The sequence below is a fragment of the Oryctolagus cuniculus genome, chromosome 17 (genome assembly GCF_051225735.1).
Source record: "Oryctolagus cuniculus isolate XC-2025 breed Fujian yellow rabbit chromosome 17, ASM5122573v1, whole genome shotgun sequence".
NCBI classification, from domain to species: Eukaryota; Metazoa; Chordata; class Mammalia; order Lagomorpha; family Leporidae; genus Oryctolagus; species Oryctolagus cuniculus.
Genome location: NC_142883.1, coordinates 20,818,382 through 20,844,314, shown reverse-complemented (window position 1 = coordinate 20,844,314; position 25,933 = coordinate 20,818,382). Strand labels below are relative to the sequence as shown.

Here is a 25,933-nt window from a genome sequence, read left to right as displayed (position 1 = left end):
GTGCACACAGGAGGGGACATGGTGACACAGGACAGCGGTGCACACAGGAGGGGACACGGTGACACAGGGGAGGGGTGCACACAGGAGGGGACACGGTGACACAGGACAGCGGTGCACACAGGAGGGGACACGGTGACACAGGGCAGCGGTGCACAGAGGAGACACGGTGACACAGGACAGTGGTGCACACAGGAAGGGACACGGTGACACAGGGCAGCGGTGCACATAAGCGGGAGGCAGACAGGAAGCACAGTGTGGACATGCACTGGCACTCTGACGCAGGATGCCGAGTGTGGGGAGCAACTCGGACTAGACTGTTACTCGAATTAAGACTTATTCTATGCATCTGCTCTCCCACAATATGGCGCTGGGAGAGGAGGAAACAGCTTCTACACAGCTGCCTCCAGTTCAACCAATAAGCAGGAGGAGCTGATCCTGATTGGAGGAGAGCAGCGTACTCGGCGTGTGGGTAGCAGAGTTGGGATTGGTGGAAGAGGACTGTAAAGGAGGAGAGAGACAACATGCACCAGGAACATCTAAGAGGAACACCTGAGCAGCCCCCGAGAGCCGGCCGGCGGTGTGCCGCTCCCCCGCGGAAGTGGGGAAAGTGGCAGGGGGAACCGCCCTTCCACGGAGGTGGAAGGGACGGTAGCCAACCCGGGAAGAACCAGCAGCAAACCTGGGGAGGGCCGAGCAGACAAAAGAACAGCGCAGGGTCCTGTGTCGTTCCTCCGCGAAGAGGGGGAGCGACAGCCGAGGGCACAGGTGGCAGCTGACCTACCATGCCACAGTGAAAGCCCCTGTTGATGTTTTTAAAGATTTACTATTTTGAAAGGCAGAGAGCGAGCATCCATCCTGGTTCACGCCCTACATGGCTCCAATGGCAGGGACTGAGCCAAGCTGAAACCAGGAGCCACAGACTCCATGCAGATCTCCCACATGGGTGGCAGGGGCCCAAGCACTTGAGCCATCATCTGCCGTCTCCCCTGCACATTGGCAGGAAGCTGGACTGGAACCGCAAAGTAGCCAGGACTTGAACAAGGATCTCCAATGTGGGATGCAGGTGTCCCAGAGGGCAATGTAACTCACTACACCACAACACCCACCCTGGGTCACCCATTCCAATGGCCCTGGACCCACGGCACCGGCAGGTGGAGAGCCAAAGGGGTCAGGGAAATCCACACCAATTGGACAGGGTCGCCTCAACCCAGCTGATTGCAGCTGCTGTTCAGGCTTTGCAGCTGCGTCACAGTGAGGTCAAACGCTCCAGGGCAGTCGCCCACCCTGCCGGATCCCACTCCCTGAGGCTGTGCTCAGACTCCGCTCCGCAGGGCCCCAAGGGCTTCTCAGAGGTTACTGTGCCTCTAAGGCTAAAAGGTGTGGGCTTTGCCCCCAGCACACCCCGTAATCAGAACAGTTTGTTTTTATTTTCATCTGTTTCATAAAGAACAGCTTCCCATGTTTTAAAAAAATATTTAAAAGCGCCTCCCAGACAAGACGACCTGAAGACAGTGAACAAGCAGTGGCCCTTGGCTCGTTTTTGGAACAGCAGGTGCCGCTGGCCTCCTGCTGGCCTCCCTCGGTGCAGGCGGTGGGTGCAGCAGGGCCCGCAGCGCCTGCTGCCCTGGGGAGACACCCTCCCGGCCACGCCGCACCCTCAGCGGCCCTGCAGCTCCCCGTGGTCCCCTGGGTGCAGGATGTGCTGCAGCAGCCCGTTGACCACATCCAGCGTCTCGTCCCGCTCCAGCACAATGTCGTAGGCGTCCATGTAGCGCTCCCGCCGCTCTTCCACCTGCCGGGGTGGGGGGGACGCGGGGGCTGCAGGCGCTCAGGCACAGGGACCTGCCCCTCGCAGATGCCAATGGGCAGGCATGCAATGCCCATTAGCCCTAGGGTCATTGTCAAAAGGGCAGGGACTCGGATCAAAAGCAAAAACCCAGATGTCACTGACTCATCTGGACCAAGTTCTCACGTGGCTCAAGCACGCGTGGGCCCTGGCACTGCAGGCTGAGGCGAGCACTCTGTGCCCTTTGAGAGCGCCCGGCTTCACTGCTGCCAGCCTCGTCTCTTCCCCTCACCCTCCTCGTCTGAGGCACCTCCCTCTCACGCGACCGTGACTTAGGACGGCTCCTCAGCCCAAACTCCACGGGGCCGCGGAACCTCCTGCCTCGGCTTCCTCACCCTGAGGGTGCTGTCGGGACGGCGTGGGTTAACGCCCAGGATCCGCCCTCAGCACTCCTGGCCAGGCCAGGTGGGGTGCACACGGCTGCCATCACGGAGGCGGGGGGGGCTCTCTTGCATGTCCTGACACCACACGCCGCTACGGGAGGACGCAGCTGTGCCCCTAGCACTTGAACACGGTGCTGGGCACACACAAGGTGTTCAAAAGCCTCTGCTAACAGGGATGCAAACAGAACAGGCCACGTGGACAGGAAGTCCTGGCCCCGCCTACCTTGTCATTTAGGAAGCCGATCTTGAGAATGTTCTGCACGTCAGGAGCCCCCTCGGCCATGGTGAGGTCGCCCATGGAGTCTCCCAGCAGGAGGATGTTGGTTCTGCCCTGAAGCTTCTGGAAGTAACCAGAGTTCTCACACACGGAGCTGTTCTTGTTGTACGTGTGGATGAGCTGGCCCTTGAAGCCCCGGAGGAAACCCTAAACATAAGACAAGACACAGCCGGAGGCGCTGCAGGGACTGCTGGCGCAGAGGGACCCCGGGGGCCCAGAAAACGCTCCACCCTCACTGTCGCCTAAACCAGCGGGTGGCAAACCCGGCCAACGCAGGACTGGGACTGTTTTGCCAAGGTTTTCCAGGAACCTGGCCCACGCCATCCACGCCCTGGGCCGCACGGCCACAGCGCACGCTGAGAAGCGCACAGGGCACAGAACATTTGCTACCTGGCCCTTTACCAGCAAGGTGTACACTCACAGGGGCCACCCCATGGTGACCAACTGCTGTGGCAGAAGCACGAAGCCCGTGACACACACGCCCAGCTGTGGACCACGGCCCGGCCACATGGCAAAGCACTGCAAACGCCAGCCCCTGGCTTTAGGGGAAGAAGGCAGAACGTGGGTGGCCGGAGCAGCCCGCCTCTGGCTCCAGAACAAGCCACAGTCCCTCAGACTGCAGGACAGCGACGCGGGGCCAGCGTGACCCGTCAACCAGGCACTCACGGCTGAGAGCGGACCGCCAGCCAAGCACCAAAGAGAGGGTGCGCCAACAAGCGCCGCAGGGCGAGGCAGCGAGGCCGCTCTCCATGGCGGGGGCTGGCCCTGCTCCCGCGCGCCCGGCGGGCCCTGGCTCACATCTTCATCGAAGTCCATGTAGTTGGACACGATGTGCACGTTGGGGTGCAGCACGTTCATCTGTCGGATGATCTCCTCCAGGACGTCCCCGATGCCCGCCGAGAAGATGAACAGGGGAATGCCGGCGTGGTGGAGCGTGTGGAAGAACGTCTGGTAGCCCTCCCTGCGGAGACGGGCACACCCTCGCACCAGCTCGGCCTCCGCCCCTGCCCTCTGTTTCCTACTTGGGTTAGATGCTTCTTTTATTTATTTATTTTTTTTAACATTTTACAGTGAAGCAAAAAACCTACGCGGTGAGTGGTTAAAGTGCACGGACGCCGAGTGTCGGCTGGATGAATGCTCATGTGTGTACACACCTGTGAAACTACTACATCAGGTACCCCCCGCCCCCGTCAACACCAGCCCTCCCAGCTTGGACTTTATTTCACCACTGACTAGCTCTGCCTGTCCTTGAACCTCATATAACCAGACTCACACAGAACGTACCCTTTTGCATCTGCCTTTTGTTTTTAAAAGATTTGAAAGGCAGAAAGAACGACACAGAGATCTTCCAACCGCTGGTTCACTCCCAAGCTGCCTGCAAGGGCCAGGGATGGGCCAGGCTGAGGCCAGGAGCCAGGAACTCCATCCGGTCTCCCATGGGGATGACAGGGGCTAAGAACTTGGACTATCTTCGGCTGCTTTCCTAGGCACATTGGCAGGGGAGTGGATATGAGTCGGTGCTCGTGGGATGCTGGTATTGCAGGTAGCAGCTTAATCAGCTGTGCCTCAACGCGGGCCTCATGTCTGGCTTACTTTGTTTCATAAAAATGTGTGATTTACCTGGGTTCTGCGCTTCATGAGTAATTCATTGCTTCTCACTGCGACTTGGTACTGTTCCTCATTGGCAACCAAGCTGCATGGCTGCCCTGTGCGGGCTCCAGGCATTCGTCTCTCTTGAGCACTCCCTGAGAGCGCGACTGCTGAGGACGGCAGGCGTGAGTGTGCAGCCAGGGTCTGCACGGCCCGGCAGCGCCCAGCAGCCCCCGCACTTAGTGGGCCTGCACACACACATCTCGGCTGTTTCGGCTTCTTAGGAGGCCGCCTCTCTCCCGTGTAGGGTGCGCGATCCTTAAGGACAGGTACCCACGTAGCCTCCTTCCTCCAGGAGGTCTGAAGATCCAGCAGACACAGCTGCTCAGGACACACTGCTGTCAAAGGCCCTAGCCTAGCGGACGCTGTGTCTGGGTGACGAACATCAGCACCACCGCTGTGAAGAATGAGCCAGACCCTGTTCTATGACACAAAGCCCTGGGGGCAGCGGGGTGGCGCAGGGGGTTAGACTGCCACGTACAACACTCGCATCCCACAGTGGAGTACTGGTTCGAGCCCCGGCCGCTCTGCTTCTGATCCAGCTCCCTGCGAAAGCACCTGGGAAGGTGGCAGAAGATGGCTCATGGCCTTGGGCCCCCGCCACCCATGTGGGAGACCGGGAGAGAGCTCCGGGCTCCTGGCTTCAGCCTGGCCCAGTATTCGCTGCTGTGGGTATCTGGGGAGTGAACCAGTAGATGGAAGATCTCTCTGTCTCTCCCCCGCTCCCCATCACTCTGCTTTTTAAACAAATAAATCTTAAAAAAAAAAAATAAAATAAATAAATAAAAAATTCAGGAAGCCCCGGCCCGTCTGCAAGATGGCCTCCAGGGAAGCAGGGAGGCCCATGAGCTGTCTCCAGAGTGAAAGTGCGGCCCTGTCCACCTCAGAAGCCAGGCTGCCGGGTCTCCTGGCTCCTGGAAGCTCGCCCCTCCCCGCCCCTCCGCAGCCTCTGTAGCCACGGGTTCTGCACCTGAAGCGTCAACCAGTCGTGGAGTGAAAATATTTGAAACCACGGTTGTGTCTGTCCCTGACACTTACAGACGCTTTCTCATCATCCCCTACCCAACACACAGCTACTCACAGGGCGTCTCCCTTGTAGTAGCTGCCCCAAGTCACGGTGCTCGGGAGGGGATCGCTCCGTGTGTCCTATGCAAACACTGCCCTGTCTTACACAGGGGACTCAGAAGCCCAATCCCCACGGGCATCGAGGGACGGTGTGATGTGGCAGAAGCGTCTTCGGGGTGAGCCGCTCACCTGAGCACCGCGGTGGACTCCCTCACCACCTGTGCGATCTGACACTTCCGAATCCGCTGCTGACACAGCAGGTTGTGTGCCTTGGTCCACCTGGGAACAGACACCTCATGAAACCCCACATTCCAATCACTCAAGGAAGTGACGTACCCCTCCCCTTTACAAAGCCAAGTCCCCTCAGACAGCCCTGATTGGGGAGGCCTCGCCCTTCCCACAGTCCACTTCCAGGACTCTGGCTGTCCTTAAAAGGATGAACGGGGGACTGGACACTGTGGTGCAGCAGGCTGGGCCACCACTTGTGACGTCAGCACCTCATCCGGGATGCTGGCTCAAGCCCCGCTGCTCTGCTTCCCCCAGCTCCCTGCTAATATCCCAGAGAAAGCAGCAGAGGATGGCTCAAGTGCTGGGGCCCCTGCAACCCGCATGGGAGACCTGGATGAGTTTCAGACTGGCCCAGACCTGGCTGCTGCAGCCATTTAGGGAGAGAGCCAGAGGATGGAAGATCTCTCTCTCATTCTTTCTCTCTGCTACTCTGCCTTCCAAATAAAATACATAAATCTTTAAAAAAGAGGAAGCGAGTGGGAAAGCAGCACAACAGAAACACAGTTACGCAACTCGGTGGCAGAAGCCAAAACTCTTCCGATCCCCGTGCTGTGTGACTGTGCTCCGTGAGATGCGGGCCCTGCCCAGTGAGGCCAGTATCTACAGGGGCTGCTATTGTGCGAGCGCATCCCCCACGGTTCATGTGTCGAAAACATGATCCTCGGAGCACAGGTGTCAGGAGGCGGGGCCTAACAGGAGGCATCAGGGATGTGGGGCACCACTTTAACGAATAGATTAATGCCATTATCATGGGAGCTGGCTCCTTATAAAACAACAAGGCTGGCCGGTCCCATCTTGCTCTTTGTCTTTCTAAAAATAATTTATTTATTATTTATGTGAAGGCAGAATTGATAGAGAGCTCTTTCTATATACTGGTTCACTCCCCAGTGGCTTCAATGGCCCAGAACTCCATCCAGGTCTCCTGCTTGGGTGGCAGAGGCCCAAGGACTTGGGCCATCTTCCTCTGCTTTCTCAGGCGCATTAGCCAGGAGCTGGATTGGAAGCGGAGCAGCAAAGACTCAAACCAGTGCTCCAATACGGGACGCCGGCATTGCAATGACGGTCTGGCCCACTGTGCTGCAACGCCTGCCCCTCTCCTTGTCTCTCTCGGCCTCTTTGCCCTTCTGTAGTAGGATGGTACACCCAGAAAGCCCTCACCAGAAAAGGGCCCCTGGATCTTGGACTCTCACTTCTAGGACCGTGGTCCCCACATTTCTGTTGACTATAAATTATCCTGCCGCAGCAGCATGAAGCAGACAAGGGCCACTTCCCCAAAGTGCTGATCTTCTAACTTCTCCCCAGATTCTGGGAGGCCCTCCACTCTGACAGCAGCCACAGATGGTTGGTTCTAAGGCTTCTGCCGGCAAAGCCTGCCCCCCAGCCCCTGCCCCTCTTGGGTCCAGGAGCGCGTCCTCACCGTCACTTACCACTCCACCATATGCGGGAACTTGTCTTTGACGGTGCGGTGCGGGTCGATCTCAATGGGGTAATAGTGGTGGAAGAGCGCCGTGAGCTGGGACAAAGGGAGAGAAAGGCCGCTAGCCCCCAGCAACCACAGCTCGGCACACCCAGGGGACGGCAAGGCAGGCAGGAGAGGGTCTGTGCTCCGGAGGTTTTCAATGGGGAACACGCCACTGACAAAACTCAACCTCCTCGTCCTCGGGCAGCTGGCGCTTACCCACCTGCTACGGGCCAGGGCAGGACTGGATCTACAGAGCGGCCGCGTCCTCGCTCGGCTCAGGGAAGGGTCTAAGTGTTGCGACAAAGGTGCTTTTCCTGCAGCCACGAGGGCTGCCGGGGTCGCTCTGCCGCTGCTGTCAATCAGCTCGGTCAGTCCGGCTGGGGCTTAGTGCCGCCTTTCCCAAAACGCGGCCGTCTAAGCGTGCACTAGGAGGCAGCAGGTGATGGCTCAAGTGTGTGGGCCCCCACCAGACATGTAGGCAACCCGGATGGAGCACCAAGCTCCTGGATCAGCCAGGCCCAGCCCTGGCTGTTGTGGCCATCTGCAGAGTAAACCAATGGATGGGAGACCTCTGTCTGTTGTCTGTCTCTCTGTCCCTCTGTCTTTCAAGTAGATGAAAACAATTCATCTTAAAAAAAAGGGCACTGCTGGGAAGGACACAGAGCAAAGTCAAGTGAGGAGCGAAGGCTGCCCGGACGGCTTCAGAGGATGTACACACAGCTGTGGGCTGCCACACCCTGACACCGACTCAGCCGTCTGTCTTCATATCTTCCCAAGAAAATGGTATTATGACGGAAAAAGCACAATGCAGAGGGAAGAGACTGGCTTGGCTGTGTGACCCTGGGGGAGCAGTTCAACCTCATGGTTAAGTGGGGACAGTAACATTTCTGTCTGTCTTCTGCAGTGCTAGACAGTTAAATGACAAAACATTCAAGTGTCTCGTAAACTCTACAGCTTACAGGAAACTTCATGTCCATATTCCAACCATCAGTCATCATAGGTCTTGGCCAACAAGGAAAAGGTGCTTTAAATATATACCTTTTTAAAGTTTCATTTATTTATTTCAAAGACACAGAGAAAGAGAGAGAGAGAGAGATCTCTTCCACCTGCTGGTTCTTCCCTACACGTTCACAGTGGCTAGGAATGGGCCAGGCCAAAGCCAGGAGCCAGCGACTCCATCCAGGCTTCCCATGTGGCCTGGATGGCAGGGGCTCAGGCACAGAGCAAGCAGGCCTTGAACCAGCGCTCTGACGCCATCGCAAGCAGCGATTCAACCTGCAGGGCCACCACACTGGCCCATCTTAAGTATAGCAAGACTACATCTTCCTGAGCGCAGCAACAGCAATTTTTAAAACTTTCATCTTCTGTGGTCTCTATCCTGGACCCTTTAGTTCTAACCAGGAGCCATTTGAAGTAGGACATGCCAGACGCTGAGTAAAGAGAAGTGAACCTACCTCTTTCTGACACTCCTCACTGATTATCTTACTGTTATCCAGAATATCTGGGAAAACACAGAATTGTTACTTACCCCTTGGAAGCCATCACTCAAGCCCAGCAAGGCAAGCTAGCAGTGACTTACTGTAAGAAGATGGGCATCGCTTTCCATTATAGGAAAATCTGCTCAAGGTCATGTCAAAATCGGAAATCACCTAAAGGCAAGAGAGAAAACACGCCTAGACAGCCACCTTCTCCCCACCAGCGGCCTGTGGACACAGCCCTGGAGGAGTTAGGGAGGGAGCCCTTGGTCAGTACCAGTCTCCGGGGTCAGGGATGGCGGCAGGGCTGGGGCACAGGTGAAGACCCATCTCATGCCATGGGGTCTTTCCTATGGTGTCTTCACCTGCTCGGAGACACATATGTAAGGCCCTCCGGTCCGGCTCCACCAAGGCAACCTGAAATTCAACTAACCTATAGCAGGCTGACAACTTCGTAGGGCCCGCGAGCGAGGGATGTTCTAAGTACCCAAATGGCCTTTGAAAGAAAAGAGGTTCCCCAGCCCCGGGAAATCCCAGAGAGCACTGTGAAGGGCAGGCTTTGGGACAGGTGGGCTCACTCCACCCGGGCAAGTGAGCCTGTTAGGAAACTGGTGCAGTTGTAGCCAGGTGGTCAAATGGCCCAGCTACCTGAGCCAGGCTCCACCCCCATCCTAATGGGATTAGCTGCTCCTGCTTCCCTGCCCGCCCTCAGGCGAAGTTTTAAAAGGGCCTGTTCCTGAACAGGTGCTCTCTCTTGGCCCTTCTCTCCTGCTCTCTCTCAGTTCCTCTCTCTAGCCTCCTCCTCTGGGCTCTTGGCTCTGCTCTCCTCTCTCTTCTCTGCACTATCTTCTCTCCTTGCTAGCTCCTCTCCTCTCTGTTTCTCTCTTATACTCTCTTTCTTTTTCCTTTGCCACCCCTCCACTCCGGTCTGCAGGGTGTTCCCCCAATAAACCCTTTCCCTTACTCCAGTGTCCGGTGTGCTTTGCGACGGCTAACATTAAGATCTAACATTGGTGCTGTGACTCGGATAGCCTCATATTGGTAATCCAGCGTCCCCCAGTGCTCTGGGGTCCTGGATTTTTGCCGGTCGCGAAGCACACCTCCGGAACTGTTTCCAAGCCACCGAACACTGCGCAACCTCCATCCACACATCGGCCTTCCAAATTTTGAGGTAAGACGCAGAACAGGAAGCTCTCACGGCGACTGCTATTTGAGTGGTGGTCTACAGTCGGATACTCGCCTGACTACTCTCCTAAAGGTCATAGCACTGGACTCTAGCCACCACTCCTACTTCTACTAAAGGCCTTTAGCCTCTACGGACACTGTGTCCAGGCAACAGTGGTTGCAAGTGACGACTCCATCTCTGTTCGCCTCTTTACAGGCTAGGCCCTGGACTCCAGTGGGCACTTGGGTGACGACCCCGCCTACTGCTCCCATTCCTCTCCTAGTCAGACGGCCAGGACTTCAAGGACGCTTGCTGTCCACCAATCTGACCTACTGAGTCGCCATGGGAAATTCCTCCTCCCAAGTTCCATCTGATTCTCCTCTTGGTTGCCTTTTAAGTAATATGGTCCCTCTCAAATTGGCCCCAGCCCTCCAAAGTGGCCCTCTATGGTGGCACATTTGGCCCTGAGGGATCGGAAGTCAGAGTAGTTTGACCCTGAAATGGAAGGGGATTCCATATGTTCAGGCCTTTTCCTATCTTAGAACTAAAACTTCCCTGTGTACTTTTTTTTTTTTTTTTTTTTTGACAGGCAGAGTGGACAGTGAGAGAGAGACAGAGAGAAAGGTCTTCCTTTGCCGTTGGTTCACCCTCCAATGGCCGCCGTGGCCGGCGCACTGCGCTGATCCGATGGCAGGAGCCAGGTGCTTCTCCTGGTCTCCCATGGGGTGCAGGGCCCAAGCACCTGGGCCATCCTCCACTGCACTCCTGGGCCACAGCAGAGAGCTGGCCTGGAAGAGGGGCAACCGGGAAAGAATCCGGCGCCCCGACTGGGACTAGAACCCGGTGTGCCGGCGCCACTAGGTGGAGGATTAGCCTATTGAGCCGCAGCGCCGGCTCCCTGTGTACTTCTTGCTCTCCCACTCAACTCCTCTGGTCTCCAAGATTCGCACTAGGGGTCAGAGGCCTGAGCAAAAAATCCTTTCTTCTTCCCAGATCCTTTTCCCGCCACTACCACAACCTCCTTTGATTCTGCAGATAAACTCCCCCCCTCCCCCGCTTATTGCTCCAACCTACAGGCACCGGCTCAGCTGCCTCCTGAGGCCTCAGCGGCTGAAGTTCCAGCACCATTATCCCCCAAGCGGCAGCTGTGTCCTCACCTCCCTGCTCCTGCCGACTTCCAGGGGGCGGGGGCAACCTCTGCTCCCACCTCCACTGCAGTCTCTTCCATCTTCTCAAGCCCCTTGCTCATCTAGTCCTCAGAGCCAAAGTCTGCTATCTCTGTCTAAACAGTTTGGGAACGGCTCCATGGTCTCCAACTGGTCTTTTGTCCCTCTCTTGTCCCAGTCTTACCATAAGAATAGCAAGGGAATGGCAGTCCCATCCTTTTGGGCTCCCTACTTATTGAGGAACAAATTAGGTATCCCACCCTTCTGAGGGCTCAGGAAAATCAGATTTCCCACGTGGACCTGGCTCCCTGTCATTCTTCTTCACTAGGAATACCACTACCTTTGAAACTATTGCTTTGTAACTGGCTGAACTTATTTTGCAGTTTATTTTAACAGGTTTCCGGGTAATCAGTACTCAATGAAACAGCAATGGGTAATTAGTACTTGTCTTAGATGAATGCAATTTTAACTTAAATTCAGATAAAAATATATCAGCATCCTAAGTCATTTAGGTGTAACTGCTAATTTAAATTGAGTAAAGGCAAATGGAAAATGTGTCTAAATGTAAACTTTTGTATGCTCAACATGTTATATTCTATAAAAAACTATTTGGGTTAGTTTATTAACTGTGAAAATAGTTCAACACTGTTTAAAGTAACTCAGGCTGAAATTTGATGTGTCACCTTAATCTTACTCTGAAAATTTTTAATTGGTTATATCAAAATGCAAATCAAGGACATTGGCAGATGGAAAACATCACAAGTATACTAATCTTTTCCTCTTTGACATAAAATTAGAATCTAATCCTCTGTTAAAGCAATAAGTTAAAGTAATCTGTTATGTTCTCTTGATGTGTGTTAAATTCTAATTGTTTAAAAACAGCTAAATTTTTATTAAGAGCTATGGGTTATTTAAATATGTGCTTATTTTCAAACATTTAAATAATTACCTTGTAACAATGATGAAATTTAGTCTATATTGTGTCATGATGTTAAGGAATCTTATTTCAACCAGTTATTTTGGATTTTGAGCCTTCTTGACAGGCATTCAAAAAATCAAAAATCAAAGTTTCAAAGAATTTGGACTCTGAAATTTCCAGTAAATTTTGGACTTCGGTTTTTCCAGTTCGGGCCCAACTGAAAAAAGCGAAGGACCTCTGTCTCTCATCTTGTAGAGACACCAACTAATCAGGCTATTTGGATTATATTAGAAGTACTGTCAAGATGTGAAGTGGTGCTAAATTTTAAGTCTATAGTATAAAATACTACTGCTACAAAGGTCTAAAAATTTAAAAGTCTAATGATCTTGTGTTACTAGACACAACAGTTATCTTTTTTTTTTTTTTTTTTTTGACAGGCAGAGTGGACAGTGAGAGAGAGAGACAGAGAGAGAAAGGTCTTCCTTTGCCGTTGGTTCACCCTCCAATGGCCGCCGCTGCAGCCGGCGCACCGCGCTGATCCGATGGCAGGAGCCAGGATCCAGGTGCTTTTCCTGGTCTCCCATGGGGTGCAGGGCCCAAGCACCTGGGCCATCCTCCACTGCACTCCCTGGCCATAGCAGAGAGCTGGCCTGGAAGAGGGGCAACCGGGACAGAATCCGGCGCCCTGACCGGGACTAGAACCCGGTGTGCCGGCGCCGCACAACAGTTATCTTAATGAGAAAGCCCCAGAGGCCTAAAGGGTTAAATGCTTTGTAAAATCCTACAAGTGCTTTCAAAAATACTGTGAAGTAAGCAAATGCCTCTCATTGGTTAATGAGTTTATAATTTTAAATGTGGCAACTTAAAATCTTGTCATCTACAGTTTTATATATCAGAATTGCTCATAAAACTAAAGCATTGTTGGTTCTGTGTTTAGCTGTCCTCTATCGGTTCTGATGGAATTTTTCCAGCCACGTATTGTATTCAGTACTTTGGAATGACTCTGTAACCAGATGAAGCCAATAATATATTAAAGGTACCAACTTAGAAAAAGTATAGTTAACTAAGGTTACTAAAACAAAAATTCAAATCAATTGGTAATTTACAAACGGGAGTTAGATTTTTTTAAAAAAATATTAAAACTGCTATATTGGTCTATTATATATATTGTATGTCTACATGGGAAAATTTATTAAGAATTTTAGGCCGGTGCCGCGGCTCACTAGGCTAATCCTCCGTCTTGCGGCGCCGGTACACCGGATTCTAGTCCCGGTCGGGGCACCGGATTCTTTCCCGGTTGCCCCTCTTCCAGGCCAGCTCTCTGCTGTGGCCAGGGAGTGCAGTGGAGGATGGCCCAAGTGCTTGGGCTCTGCACCCCATGGGAGACCAGGCTAAGCACCTGGCTCCTGCCTTCGGATAAGCGTGGTGCACCGGTCACAGCGTGCCGACCACAGCGGCCATTGGAGGGTGAACCAACAGCAAAAGGAAGACCTTTCTCTGTCTCTCTCTCTCTCACTATCCACTCTGCCTATCAAAAAAAATTATTAAGAATTTTAATTGGCTTATAGAAAAGACTGTCCATAAATTTAAACAGCTAAAATTAATCAGATATATTTTAATTCATGTAACCTGAATCTCTATCAGATGTTTTAAGTGTGTTGGTAGAAAAAACTAGAAACATTTTATATGCTTGTGCTTAAATTTGCTGGTTAAACAAGCTGCATCATGTTAGATATTTAAGAGATGTTTCCAAACATATGTATTAATATTTATGGAAGGCATTGGGCCTTCTGGCAAATGTTTTTTTAAGTTGTTATCTAATGGTTAAAATTGCTTTCTAAGTTTTCATGTGATATTGCTATTGTCAGTAAGCAATCTGGGACTAGCACCCCTATTTCTCTAGTCTAAGCCCAACTTGTTCTTTCATTTCTCTGTTCTCTTTGAGGTAGGAAACTAATTCTATTATGAAGGAATCTCCAAGATGCAAAATTTGATTTTAGATCTTATAAAAGAGATGGCTAACACATTTCTGTAATAGCATAGCCAAAATAAGAGCTTAAATTATAATTTCCTAGCTAGATTTACTTCGCCATCAGCGAGGTAAACAGTAAACAGAAAAGACCTCCCTTTTAAAACAAAGGGAAAGAAAGTTTTAAAGTAAGAATATAGTTTTCCTCATGGGCATTGTCTGCCTCAACATAAACTACTACAGAACATGCCTGTGACTACAGACTTCTAGTTTAGGCCACAGAAGATTAGAGATGAGACTTGAGCACCCCCTTGACGTGCATCCTCTGGTCTGCTTAAACAAAAACCAGGAGGAAAAGAAAGCTAGGCATCAGAAGCAATGGGTGGCAGCCTATTCTGTACAGTGATCTGCCCTCAAGGAGACCCAACAGGCCAGTCCACTGCAGTGGCTTTCAACGTGGCAAGCCTGGGCTTCAGCAGAGGTCAGCTTGTGAAGAGCCCTGGCAGCTCTGCCAGCCAAGAGTTGGATCACTGGAAATGGACCTGCCCTGGAGTTGAAGGACACCCAGGTCAGAGCCACAGATCTTATTGGCTCTAAGCTGAAAAGCCCTTCACTCGGCCCAGCTTTCAAAGTGACCACTGCAACTGAGGAAATGGCCAAGTAGGGTCAGTAACATTGTAAGCAGAGCTGTGTATTTCCTGTTGGAGTTGCCACCTGCCTTTACCTGGCCAGCTCTCCTCCCAGGCCAGCTGGGTAATGGAAGTCAACAGGGTGCCTTCCCCAAGGAGGTTCACACCTCCTGTAGGATGTACCCTATGAAGCGATAGATAGGTCTGGGCCTTATAATTTATAAGGCCTCAAAGCCCACCTGATTATTATCAAGCCCCTTCGGTCAGGTTCCATTTGCCTCTCAATCAAAAAACTTAGTTGTAGCTCAGATAGCACCTTTCTTAGCTTCTCTAATAACAACTCTGTCCTCTGTATCTAGCCCACTTGAGCCTCATTCCTTTGTAATCATAACCTCTACCACCAATGGCTCTACTCCCAACCTGTGTGTCAAAATTTCTCTACAGACAAACCCCACTACCTGCAAGTTAGTGGCCTTTCTCCCAGTCTTGGCTGGAATCAGCTTAAGCTATATCCATCAAACTGTCCCCACAAGGGTCCAGAGACCCCTCCATTTTCTCTCTATAAAATCCTCTTATTACCTGGTTAATGCTACTCTTAGAATCATTGGTTACTATTCTCACCCTGTCTTCTATACTACAGTGTTTACAGCAGGTGATAATGGAACAAACGAAGGCCTTCAGCAACCAGGCAGTCAACCAAATGCTGCTACAGGGATGCACTCGGCTCCCCACCGAGGAGACAGCGGCCTGAGACATCGTCCCATGTCAGCCAGAAGTAGCTCTAAAGACAGATCATCGTCCCTCTACCCCTCTTGGACTTTTGGGACTAATGTAATCCCATACAAACCCTGCTTTATAAAAAACAAAAGGGGGGAATGTTAGGAAACTGGCGCAGTTGTAGCCAGGTGGCCAAATGGCCCAGCTACCTGAGCCAGGCTCCACCCCCATCCTAATGGGATTAGCTGCTCCTGCTTCCCTGCCCGCCCTCAGGCAAAGTTTTAAAAGGGCCTGTTCCTGAACAGGTGCTCTCTCTTGGCCCTTCTCTCCTGCTCTCTTTCAGTTCCTCTCTCTAGCCTCTTCCTCTGGTCTCTTGGCTCTTGGTTCCTTTCTCTTGGCCCCTTCTCTCCTGCTCTCTCTCGGTTCCTCTCTCTAGCCTCCTCCTCTGGGCTCTTGGCTCTGCTCTCCTCTCTCCTCTTCTCTGCTCTATCTTCTCTCCTTGCTAGCTCCTCTCCTCTCTGTTTCTCTCTCTTTCTCTTTTTCCTTCGCCACCCCTCCACTCCGGTCTGTAGGGTGTTCCCCCAATAAACCCTTTCCCTTACTCCGGTGTCCGGTGTGCTTTGCAACGGCTAACATTAAGATATAACAGAGCCCATGTGCGTGCCTCCAGGCACCCCGACCGTTTGTGGAGGAGGCGCGGGGCGAGCGGACGTCCGCGGCAAAGCCAAGCGGGAAGGGACGCCCCCCCGGAGAGGAGACTCCCCGCCGCCCACCGCAGCCCCCAGCCCCGCGGTACCTGGAGCTGGTCTCCACCGCCCCGGCGGAGGGCGCTCACGATCTCCTGCACCCGCTCGGGCTGCCGCATCAGGACCGTGGCCTTCATCAGGGCGCTCACCTGTCCCGGGACCGAGAGACCCGCTGACCCTGGGGCCGCGCAGGGCCCTGGGGGAGCCAGGGCTCCCTCGGACGCCCCTGCGAGGCGGATCGGGCTGCGTGGGGAGCGGCAGCGGGCCGCGACGGCGCGGCTGGGGACTTCTGAGCACCCCGGGGACCCAAGCCCGTTACCGCCCAACATGGGCAGCCCCCTTCCACCTCACCTCCTCCGCCATCGCTCTCGCCGCCTGGTGGGCGGCTATGGCCAACACTGCAGTCGCGCGGCAGCACTGCGCAGGCGCAGCCTCCCACGGGTGGGGGCGGGGCCAGGGAGCAGAGGGGGCGGGACCAAGGAGTGACTTGGAGCTGGCCACGCGGGCTCCCCCTGGGCGGGTTGCGCGGCTCGCAGAGACCCGGTGAAAGGTTGCATCGTGAGGAGGGTGAGGGTCTCGAGAGGGTGAGATTGCGTGGGTGGTGTCCAGGAGCCTTGGGTGGGCTCCTGCCATTCATTCTGGAGCAAAAGACCTGGCAAGAGAGGTCATTTCCAGACTTGAAATTTTGTAACAACAAACCATGTTTCCGGTGTTTGGCACAGCCATTCAGTGTGGGCTGGAATGCCCGCATCCCATATCTAAGTGCCTATGTTCGAGCCCCGGCTCCACTCCCAATTCGATTCCAGTTAATGCATACCTTGGGAGGTAGCAGTAATGGCCCATGTATCTGGGTCCCAGCCATACATTTGGGAGACCCAGGTTGAGTTCTGGGCTTGCTTCCCCCCTCCCCCACCATTTTGGAAATGCTTATTTATTCTTTTTTTTTTTTTTTTTTTTTTTTTTTTTTGACAGGCAGAGTGGACAGTGAGAGAGAGAGACAGAGAGAAAGGTCTTCCTTTGCCGTTGGTTCACCCTCCAATGGCCGCCGCGGCCGGCGCATCGCGCTGATCCGAAGCCAGGAGCCAGGTACTTATCCTGGTCTCCCATGGGGTGCAGGGCCCAAGGATTTGGGCCATCCTCCACTGCACTCCCGGGCCACAGCAGTGCTGGCCTGCAAGAGGGGCAACCGGGACAGAATCCGGTGCCCCGACCGGAACTAGAACCCGGTGTGCCGGCACTGCAAGGCGGAGGATTAGCCTAGTGAGCCGTGGCGCTGGCCTATTTATTCATTTTTTTATTTGAAAGCCAGAGAAAGACTCGGCTGAAGTCAAGGGCCAGGAACTCCATCTGAGCCTCCCACATGGATGGCAACGACCCAAGTACATGAGGCTGGCCCTAACACAGAGGCAGGACTGGAAACCACTGCTTGCCCCATGTGCCACATCAGCCCTGACTTGCAGCACCCAGGGATTGAATCGGTGAGTGGAGTTCTCTCTCATCTCTCTGATTGACTCACAAGGAAACCCACCAGGTGGAAGGAGCCATCCGGTGAATTCTGAGAAGCATCCAGACACAGAAGAAACACAGGGCCTGACGGACACGTCGGGGGGCTGGAATCCCTGAAGGCTGGGCCAGGATGGAAGTTAATCACGTGTGCTTCTCCCTTCTCTCCAGGCCTGGATTTCTGTGAGCTCAGGGTGTGTGTGGCTCCATGGAAGGTGAAGACAAGCTGCAGGGACACCAACCTGGGCGGCCTGAAATGGTCAACAGGATGTAGAGTCAAGAAAAACCCTCAGGAGGTGTTGATGGTCCCAGCTCTGCTCTGGGCTGGAGAATGGGCAAGGAAGGAGGTGTGGGGTGGTCTCTGGCCCAAGTGGTGGGGGGGAGGGGGGTTTAGGGGGCAGGCCCAGCAGGGAGTTCCAGAACCCGAGAGCACAATCCTGAGTGATCTCACTGCCGGCCTGGGATTCTGGAACTTGGGCTCCCTGATGGGCCCTATATGAAAGATGTAGTAGGGAAAAGGAGCGACAGCTGGCTAAAGGGGCCCCCCCACAATCCTCCCCAACACCCTAGGAGAGCAGCCTCTCTCCGCTGGTCCCAGGGTGCCATGGAGATGGAGAGCACGGCGGCCTCCGCACGGTTCCACCAGCCTCACATGGAGAGGAAGATGAGCGCGATGACCTGTGAGATCTTCAACGAGCTTAGGCTGGAGGGCAAGCTCTGCGACGTGGTCATCAAGGTCAATGGCTTCGAGTTCAATGCCCATAAGAACATCCTGTGTAGCTGCAGTTCCTACTTTAGGTACGGCAGGGGTGCCCGACTCAGCTGAAGGGGGAACAGCGCTCCTCTCCAGACCGTCTGACCCACTCCATGTTTCCCGCCCCCTCTTCATTTTCTCCTTTCTGTTTGATTGGCAGAGAGGCAGGGCTTCCATCTGCTGGTTCGCTCTTGAAAGCCAAGGCTGAGCCATGCAGAAGCCAGGAGCTGGGAGCTCCATCTGGGTCTCCCATGTGGGTGGCAGGGACCCAAGTACCTGAGCCATCTTGTGCTGCCTCACACAGTCCGCACTAGCAGGAAGCTGGGTCAGAAGCAGAGCGGTGGGACTTGAACCAGGCACTCTGATACGATGCCGGTATCGACTTAAGCTGCTGTGCCGAACAGCAGCCGTGCCGCCCCCACGATCCTAGGCATGGGGACAGTCAAAGCTCTGGGTTCCTGGAGCCTCTTTCCTCTGATTTTTCAACTGGTTCCCACCAAAGTGGTGGGCCAGGTGCTACTTTGATTCTTAACCCCAAAACCGCCTTTGGGAAGGTTGGACACCCCTCCTGGATTTCCTGCTTACACTCAGATGGCAGCGCTGCTAAGGCTGCCCCGCCTCCGCAGACAGCATCTCAGACCGGGAGCAGATTAACAAGGCCTGAGGGAACACAAGAGGGGTGGGGGAAGTACCCAGGAAACACTTACGGGGGGAAAAAAGGGTGAATTCAGGCTCAAACCATTTTAACTTGGGAAGTGGAAGGGCTATTTTGTTCAAGACTTTAAAATGTTTGAATCATCCGTTCCAATGAAAACGATAGATGTGTCCCACCAGTTGCTAAAATTCTCATTCAGCCGGCTCCCAGGGCCAGGGCCACAGAGAAGAGCAGCCAGTGCTGTTGAGGCTCCTGGGCCAGTGTCTGTTGAAACCACTGGACTCTGCTTTCACAAGGCAAAAGCAGCCGTAGGCAGCACTTACAGGGCAGGTGCTCCAGTGAGATTCACAGACTCTGGAGTTTGACTTTATTGTAATTTTTAGATGGCACAAAATACTCTTGTGACCTTTTCCCCTAAGAATTTAAAAACATGAAAAACAACATTTTTGAGGGCAGTGCAAAGGGTAGGGGGCTGAATTTGGCCCAGAGGGCGTGGGTGTGCAGGCCTCTGTGCTAGAGAAAAAGTTTCATCTCCAAGGGCATGTATCTTTAAACTTCTTAGGAAAAGGAGGAAAATAAGAGGGTATTTTAAAAAGTAGATTGAAAGATAAATTTGGGCCGGCGCCGCGGCTCACTAGGCTAATCCTCCGCCTTGCGGCGCCGGCATACCGGGTTCTAGTTCCGGTCGGGGCACCGGATTCTGTCCCGGTTGCCCCTCTTCCAGGCCAGCTCTCTGCTGTGGCCAGGGAGTGCAGTAGAGGATGGCCCAAGTCCTTGGGCCCTGTACCTCATGGGAGACCAGGAGAAGCACCTGGCTCCTGCCATCAGATCCAGGTAGCTGGCGGATCCTGCCAGCGGCGGCCATTGGAGGGTGAACCAACAGAAAAGGAAGACCTTTCTCTCTGTCTCTCTCTCTCACTGTCCACTCTGCCTGTCAAAAAAAAAAAAAAAAAAAAAGATAAATTTGGGTGCAAAAAATTAGAAATCAATGCATAATAGACATTTTCTGTGAACTCCTGGTATGCATGGGTTTCAAAAAATTCTGTGTCAAAATGAGCTTCCATTTTTATTCCATTTGAAGTGGCATCATAGGGCATGGACTTCGTTTTGCTCAATACGTAGAAAAGCACACAGCTCCATAGTAGGAGTCCAATAAATAGTTGTGGACTGACAGCCACGTATTCATTCAACTGAGATTATGAGGTGCTTAGTTTGTGACAGGTGCTACCCTGGGTACTGGAGAGAAAACAATGGATACACAGGGTCTCCTGAAGCTTATTTCTAGTGGAAGCAAAAGGCACGAAGTGAGTAAAGTATGCATCAGGTCAGTGCTGGGACAGGGCCAGCTTTCACAGGATTCACAGGATTTCGCCTACAACATGATATTTGAGCAAGGACTTGAAGGGGACAAGAGGGTGGGAAATGCAGAGATCCAGGACAGGAGAGCCTTCCAGGCAAAGGGACCAAAGGCCCAAAGTACTAGGGACCAAGGCTGGAAGCACCTCTGGTGAGCTCCAAGGAACAGCCAGGGGCCAGCAGGACTGGAACAGGGAAAGCAGAAGGTGGACCAGATGGCAGAGGGCTTTTGTAGTTCTTGGTGAGGACTTTGTATTTCACTCTGAGTAAGAGGGAAGCCAGTGGAAGGCTTTGAATAGAGGAGGAGTGCAAACTCATGTAAGGATCATTCTGGCTGCTGGGATAAGACCATGACCTCTGGAGGTGTCAAGGGCAGAGGCAGGCAGCTGAGTTAGGAGGAGAATCTAGATAAGAGATGTAGTGGCTTAGACCAGGAGATAACAATAAAAAGGTGAGAAGTGATCAGATTCTGGATCTGGGTTAATTGAATGATATGTGTTTTAAAATTTATTTATTTTAAAGATTTATTTTATTTATTTGAAAGGCAGAGTCACAGGGAGAGAGGGAGACAGAGATCTTTCATCTGCTGGTTCACTCCCCAAATGGTTGCAATGGCTTGGGCTGTGTTAGGTGGAAACCAGAAGCCAGGAGCTTTATCCAGGTCACCCACATGGGTGCAGGAGCCCAAGGGCTTGAGCCACCCTCCGCTGCTTTCCTAGGCACATTAGCAGGGAGCTGTATCAGAAGTGGAGCAGCCAGGATTCAAACACAACGATATGGGATGCCAGCGTTGCAGGAGGCAGCTGAAACCATTAAGCCACAACATCGGCCCCAGATTTATTTATTTGAAAGACAGAGTGACAGACAGAGATCTTCCATCTGCTGGCTCATTTCCCAAATGGTTGCAACAGTTGGGGCTGGGCCAGGCCAAAGCCAGGAGCTAGGAACTAGATCAGGTCTTTCACATGGATGACAAACTCAAGTACTTAAGCCATCGTCTGCTGTTCCCAGGTGCATTAGCAGGGAGCCAGATCAGAAGCAGAGTAACTGGAACTCAAACCCAAACTCTGATATGGCTTGTGGTAGCAGTTTAATTGGCTGTGCCATAATGCCTGCCCAGAGTGATACTTAAAAAACATATTGCTTGGGGCTGGTGCTGTGGCGTAGTAGATGGTCCAAGTCCTTGGGCCCCTGCACCCACGGATGAGACCTGGAAGAAGCTCCTGGCTCCTGGCTTCAGATTGGCCCAGCTCCAGCTGTTGCGGCCATTTGGGGAGTAAGCCAGCAGATGGAAGACCTTTCTCTTTGTCTCTCCCTCTCTCTCTCTCTCTCTCTGTAACTCTACCTCTCAAATAAATAAATAAAATCTTTTAAAAAAAAACCCACCATAAAGCATATTGCTCAATTCAGTTTCCATAAGCAAGAGTGATGCGTTGAGACAGAAGAGACTGGAGCCTTATTCCCAGTTCTCAATCTCATTTCCTCCATCCAGGAAATGGAAAAAAGACCGTGGTCATGAGAGTGAGGTGAGAAGGGTCCAAGGCTCTTAGAAAGGTCGTCTTCTCACTCGCTCACTGTGTAACACAGCACGCCTGCACCCTGCCTCCTCAGGCCAGTTTATTCCCAGCATACTCACTGTGCATACTTGGGAAACGTCCAAACTCACAAGAGAAAGTGGGGCAGGGCAGGGGAGAGGCGGCAAACAGGCGAGAGCGATTTCATGGCCGCTGGTTTCTTTTTCCCCAGAGCTTTGTTTACAAGTGGCTGGAACAACACCGAGAAGAAGGTATATAACATTCCTGGCATCTCCCCCGACATGATGAAGCTGATCATCGAGTACGCGTACACCCGGACCGTGCCCATCACACCGGACAACGTGGAGAAGCTGCTGGCTGCTGCAGACCAGTTCAACATCATGGGCATCGTCAGGGGTTGCTGCGAGTTCCTCAAGTCGGAGCTGTGTTTGGACAACTGTATCGGCATCTGCAAGTTCACCGACTACTACTACTGCCCTGAGCTGAGGCAGAAGGCCTACATGTTCATACTGCACAACTTCGAGGAGATGGTGAAAGTCTCAGCAGAGTTTTTAGAGCTCTCGGTCACTGAACTCAAGGATATCATTGAGAAAGACGAACTGAACGTCAAACAGGAAGACGCTGTGTTCGAGGCCATTCTAAAGTGGATTTCTCATGACCCCCAAAATAGGAAGCAGCACATTTCAGTTTTGCTTCCCAAGGTCAAGTTTAGTTTTTTTTGGTGAATGCTTAATGGCTTACTCTTGATTCATTTACCCCAGAGGGGTAAATGTACCCAGTGGGTAAATGAATCAAGAGTAAACTCCTAAGAGTTGCAGCCAGAAGCATGGCAGATTCCAGGGCTGTAGCTGCATGGTTTCAGACAGAAGGGACATCCTACTCCCCCCGTGGAATCTGGCCAATTTCTGTTCCCTTGGCATTGCCAGTTCCTTCTTTAACCAGAATTTTTCCTGGTGGTAGGGGAAGGAGAGGGCCTTGCTTTTTTTTTCCCCATTCTGAGATTCCCTACGTCCAGGGTAGAGGTTGGACTGGAAACCAAAGCCTGAGTTATCACACAGGTGTAGGCAGTCAATGCTAATCAGTGTGGTTTTAATACAGAAACACACATACAATCATTATAGCCTCTTTCTCCAGGCCAGTGCAGGGGCCTTCCATCTACTGCATTCTTGGCACCCGAATTGGGCCCCTCCCCCCAGATAGTTAAACCGTATGTTACAGGATTAGAAAGCAAATCCAAGTATCTTCTGGATCCTTTCACCTCGTCTGAATGACTTTCTGTATTTCCTTCTCAGGTTCGCCTGGCCCTAATGCACGCCGAGTACTTCATGAACAATGTTAAGATGAATGACTACGTCAAAGACAGTGAGGAATGCAAGCCAGTCATCATTAATGCCCTTAAGGCCATGTATGACCTGAACATGAATGGACCCTCTAATTCCGACTTCACCAACCCACTCACCAGGCCCCGCCTGCCCTATGCCATCTTATTTGCCATCGGTGGCTGGAGTGGCGGGAGCCCCACCAATGCCATTGAGGCATATGATGCCCGGGCAGACAGATGGGTGAATGTCACTTGTGAGGAAGAGAGTCCCCGTGCCTACCATGGGGCAGCCTATTTGAAGGGCTACGTGTATATCATTGGGGGGTTCGATAGTGTAGACTACTTTAATAGTGTTAAGCGTTTTGACCCAGTAAAGAAAACCTGGCACCAGGTGGCCCCAATGCACTCCAGACGTTGCTATGTCAGCGTGACAGTCCTCAGCAACTTCATTTATGCCATGGGAGGATTCGATGGCTATGTGCGTCTCAACACCGCTGAACGGTATGAACCAGAGACCAACCAGTGGACGCTCATTGCCCCCATGCACGAGCAGAGGAGTGATGCGAGCGCCACAACACTCTATGGGAAGGTAAAGAACCAGGGCGGGGGAGGAAGACACGGAACAAAGCCCAGAAATGCTCACCTCCTGTTTTAGTGTGGGTGGAAAACCAAAGGGCGAGAACTCACTCTGCAGTGCAGGGTCCCTTGGCAGCCCCAGGGGCTCGGCTCCAGGACCTCCTGAGACAACAAAATCTGCAGATGTTCAAGTCCCTGTTGGCATGGTATTTGCATGAAACACACACACCCTCTCGTGTACTTCAAATCACCTCCTCGGTTACTTGTATTAGGTAATACAATGCAGATGTTATGTGAAAAGGTGTTAGAGCGTCTCCCACGTGGGTGCCGGGGCCCAGGCACTTGAGCCACCTTCTGCTGCTTTCCCAGGTGCATTAGCAGGGAGCTAGATGGGGAGCAGGGCAGCCAGGACTCCAACTGGTGCCCATATGGGATGCCGTGCAGCAGCTTAACCTGCTGTGCCACTCACCAGCCCCAGGACAGACACTATTTAAAAAAAAATGTGTAAATTTTATTTGAAATGCAGAGACAGAAGTATCTTCTGTCCAGTGGTTCACTCCCAAATGCCTAACAGCCAGGGCTGGGGCAGGCTGAAGCCATGAGCCCAGAACTGAACCTGAGTGCCCCATGAGGATGAAGGGACCCAACTTTAGTAGGAAGCTGGCTCAGAAGCAGAGGGAGGACTCACGCCCAGGAATATGGGATGTGTGTCCCAGGCAGCACCAGCCCAGATGAAAGTTGTTTTTTAAAGAATTATTTTATTTCTTTGAAAGACAGAGTTACAGAGAGAGGTAGAGCCAGAGAGAGGCCTTCCATCTGCTGGTTCACTCTCCAAATGACTGCAACAGCCAAAGCTGAGCTGATCTGAAGCCAGGAGCCAGGAGCTTCTTCCAGGTCTCCCACGCAGGTACAGGGGCCCAAGCACTTGGGCCATCTTCTACTGCTTTCCCAGGCCATAGCAGAGAGCTGGATCGGAAGAGGAGCAGCCGGGACTTCAACTGGCGCCCATATGGGGTACTGGCGCTGCACACAGGGGCTTTAACTCACTGTGCCACAGTGCCAGCCCCCCAGATGCAATTTTTATCTGAATATTTTTGATCCACAATAGGTTGAATCACAATTGTGCAAACCAGAGATACAGAAAGCCCACTGTATTCATTTCTTCCTCAAATGATTAAGTGGCAATTTTTTACTTATTTAAAAAAAGACAATGCATGGGGCTGGTGTTGTGGCACACCACATTAAGCCACCCCCAGCAATGCCAGCATCACACTGGAGTGCCAGTTTGAGTGCTGGCTACTTCTGATTTAGCTTTCAGCTAATGCATTTGGGAAGGCAGTGGATGACGGCCTGGGTGCTTGGGGCCATCCTGTGTGAGACTTGGATGGAATTCTAGGCTCCTGGCTTCCGTCTGGCCCAGACCTGGCTATTGCAACCATTTGGGGAGTGAACCAGCAGATGGATGATCTGTCACATAAATATTAAAAAAAAAATAAAAACCAAAACCAGAAATACTGCATGCACAAATGGAAAAAAATTCAGAGCCTAAAGACTGGCATTACAAGTAATGCCACACACACACTCCCTTTCTTTCCACTCCCCAGAGGTGACTGGAGTAATATTGGACATTCTTCACACAGGTCTACATATGTGGTGGGTTTAACGGTAACGAATGCCTGTTTACAGCAGAAGTGTACAACACTGAGAGCAATCAGTGGACAGTCATAGCGCCCATGAGAAGCAGGAGGAGTGGAATAGGCGTCATTGCTTATGGAGAACACGTGTACGCGGTGAGTCCCTCACCAGGAACAGGCCTACGCCACCACTGGAGTTTTCTGCTTTTCTAAGGCAGATGGAGGCGTGAAATTCCTCAGTGAAGAGAAGCAATAGGGAAAGTCAACTGAGTGCTTTTACTGTCCACAGGTAGGCGGCTTTGATGGAGCAAATCGACTCAGGAGTGCAGAAGCCTACAGCCCAGTGGCCAACACCTGGCGCACGATCCCCACTATGTTCAATCCCCGCAGCAATTTTGGCATCGAGGTGGTGGACGACCTCCTGTTCGTAGTGGGTGGCTTCAATGGCTTTACCACCACCTTTAATGTCGAGTGCTACGACGAGAAGACCGACGAGTGGTATGACGCTCATGACATGAGCATCTACCGCAGTGCCCTGAGCTGCTGTGTGGTACCGGGGCTGGCCAACGTGGGGGAATATGCAGCGAGACGGGACAACTTCACAGGGTTAGCACTGCGAGATGAAGTAAAGTATTCTGCTTCGACAAGTACCCTACCTGTATGAGTCTCTTCATTAGCTAATAAAAAGTCTAAGCAATAAGAATTAATTCTTTTTTTAAATAAATTCAGTGTTTAAACTTGTAAGAGTACTGAAAAATGTTCAACTTAAGGGAGTCAAGGGTTGGATGAATGAGGGAGCAGGAGGGAAGAAGGCAACTACATTCAGCTGCATAATTAAAGGG

At 52.4% G+C, this 25,933-nt stretch overlaps 2 protein-coding genes and 1 long non-coding RNA gene across 13 annotated transcripts; 2 read left to right on the top strand and 1 right to left on the bottom strand.

The window, feature by feature from the left end:
- Positions 1 to 1,408: 1,408 nt before the first annotated feature.
- On the bottom strand, positions 1,409 to 16,163 carry NT5C3B (5'-nucleotidase, cytosolic IIIB). 11 transcript variants are annotated; one of them, XM_070060701.2, is made up of 9 exons: positions 16,109 to 16,163; positions 15,808 to 15,906; positions 8,551 to 8,620; positions 8,426 to 8,472; positions 6,937 to 7,022; positions 5,411 to 5,500; positions 3,305 to 3,467; positions 2,453 to 2,653; positions 1,409 to 1,792 (listed from the first exon to the last, which is right to left on the bottom strand). In XM_070060701.2, the coding sequence occupies exons 1-9, from the start codon at positions 16,118 to 16,120 to the stop codon at positions 1,658 to 1,660; spliced, it is 903 nt and encodes a 300-aa protein (XP_069916802.2). In that variant the 5' UTR covers positions 16,121 to 16,163; the 3' UTR covers positions 1,409 to 1,657. The 11 variants fall into 11 exon arrangements, with proteins under 11 accessions (XP_069916802.2, XP_089173948.1, XP_089173944.1 ...); XM_089317822.1 differs by lacking the exon at positions 8,426 to 8,472 and having other exon boundaries at positions 8,500 to 8,620; XM_089317818.1 differs by lacking the exon at positions 8,426 to 8,472.
- LOC149121128 (uncharacterized) lies at positions 9,477 to 15,038 on the top strand. The gene is made up of 2 exons (XR_016224024.1): positions 9,477 to 9,617; positions 14,935 to 15,038. It is a non-coding gene; the product is annotated as an uncharacterized LOC149121128 (long non-coding RNA).
- A 1,480-nt stretch (positions 16,164 to 17,643) lies between the features above and the next one.
- Positions 17,644 to 25,890, top strand: KLHL10 (kelch like family member 10). The gene is made up of 5 exons (XM_002719388.6): positions 17,644 to 18,058; positions 21,772 to 22,261; positions 22,853 to 23,470; positions 25,098 to 25,247; positions 25,381 to 25,890. Exons 1-5 carry the CDS (start codon positions 17,757 to 17,759, stop codon positions 25,753 to 25,755), a joined length of 1,935 nt encoding a protein of 644 aa, XP_002719434.2. The 5' UTR covers positions 17,644 to 17,756; the 3' UTR covers positions 25,756 to 25,890.
- Positions 25,891 to 25,933: the final 43 nt, after the last annotated feature.

What these genes read in the sequence shown, in the direction of transcription:
- NT5C3B (XM_070060701.2), bottom strand. An exon ending in TTCCCGCATATGGTGGAGTG is followed by an intron (nt 5,501 to 6,936) that starts GTAAGTGACGGT and finishes GTCTGTTCCCAG; the next exon opens with GTGGACCAAGGCACACAACC. An exon ending in TCGGCTTCCTAAATGACAAG is followed by an intron (nt 1,793 to 2,452) that starts GTAGGCGGGGCC and finishes CCACCCCGGCAG; the next exon opens with GTGGAAGAGCGGCGGGAGCG.
- KLHL10 (XM_002719388.6), top strand. Translation starts at nt 17,757, where the DNA reads ATGAAAGATGTAGTAGGGAAAAGGAGCGACAGCTGGCTAAAGGGGCCC. An exon ending in TTTCAGTTTTGCTTCCCAAG is followed by an intron (nt 22,262 to 22,852) that starts GTCAAGTTTAGT and finishes TTTCCTTCTCAG; the next exon opens with GTTCGCCTGGCCCTAATGCA. An exon ending in ATGGAGAACACGTGTACGCG is followed by an intron (nt 25,248 to 25,380) that starts GTGAGTCCCTCA and finishes TACTGTCCACAG; the next exon opens with GTAGGCGGCTTTGATGGAGC.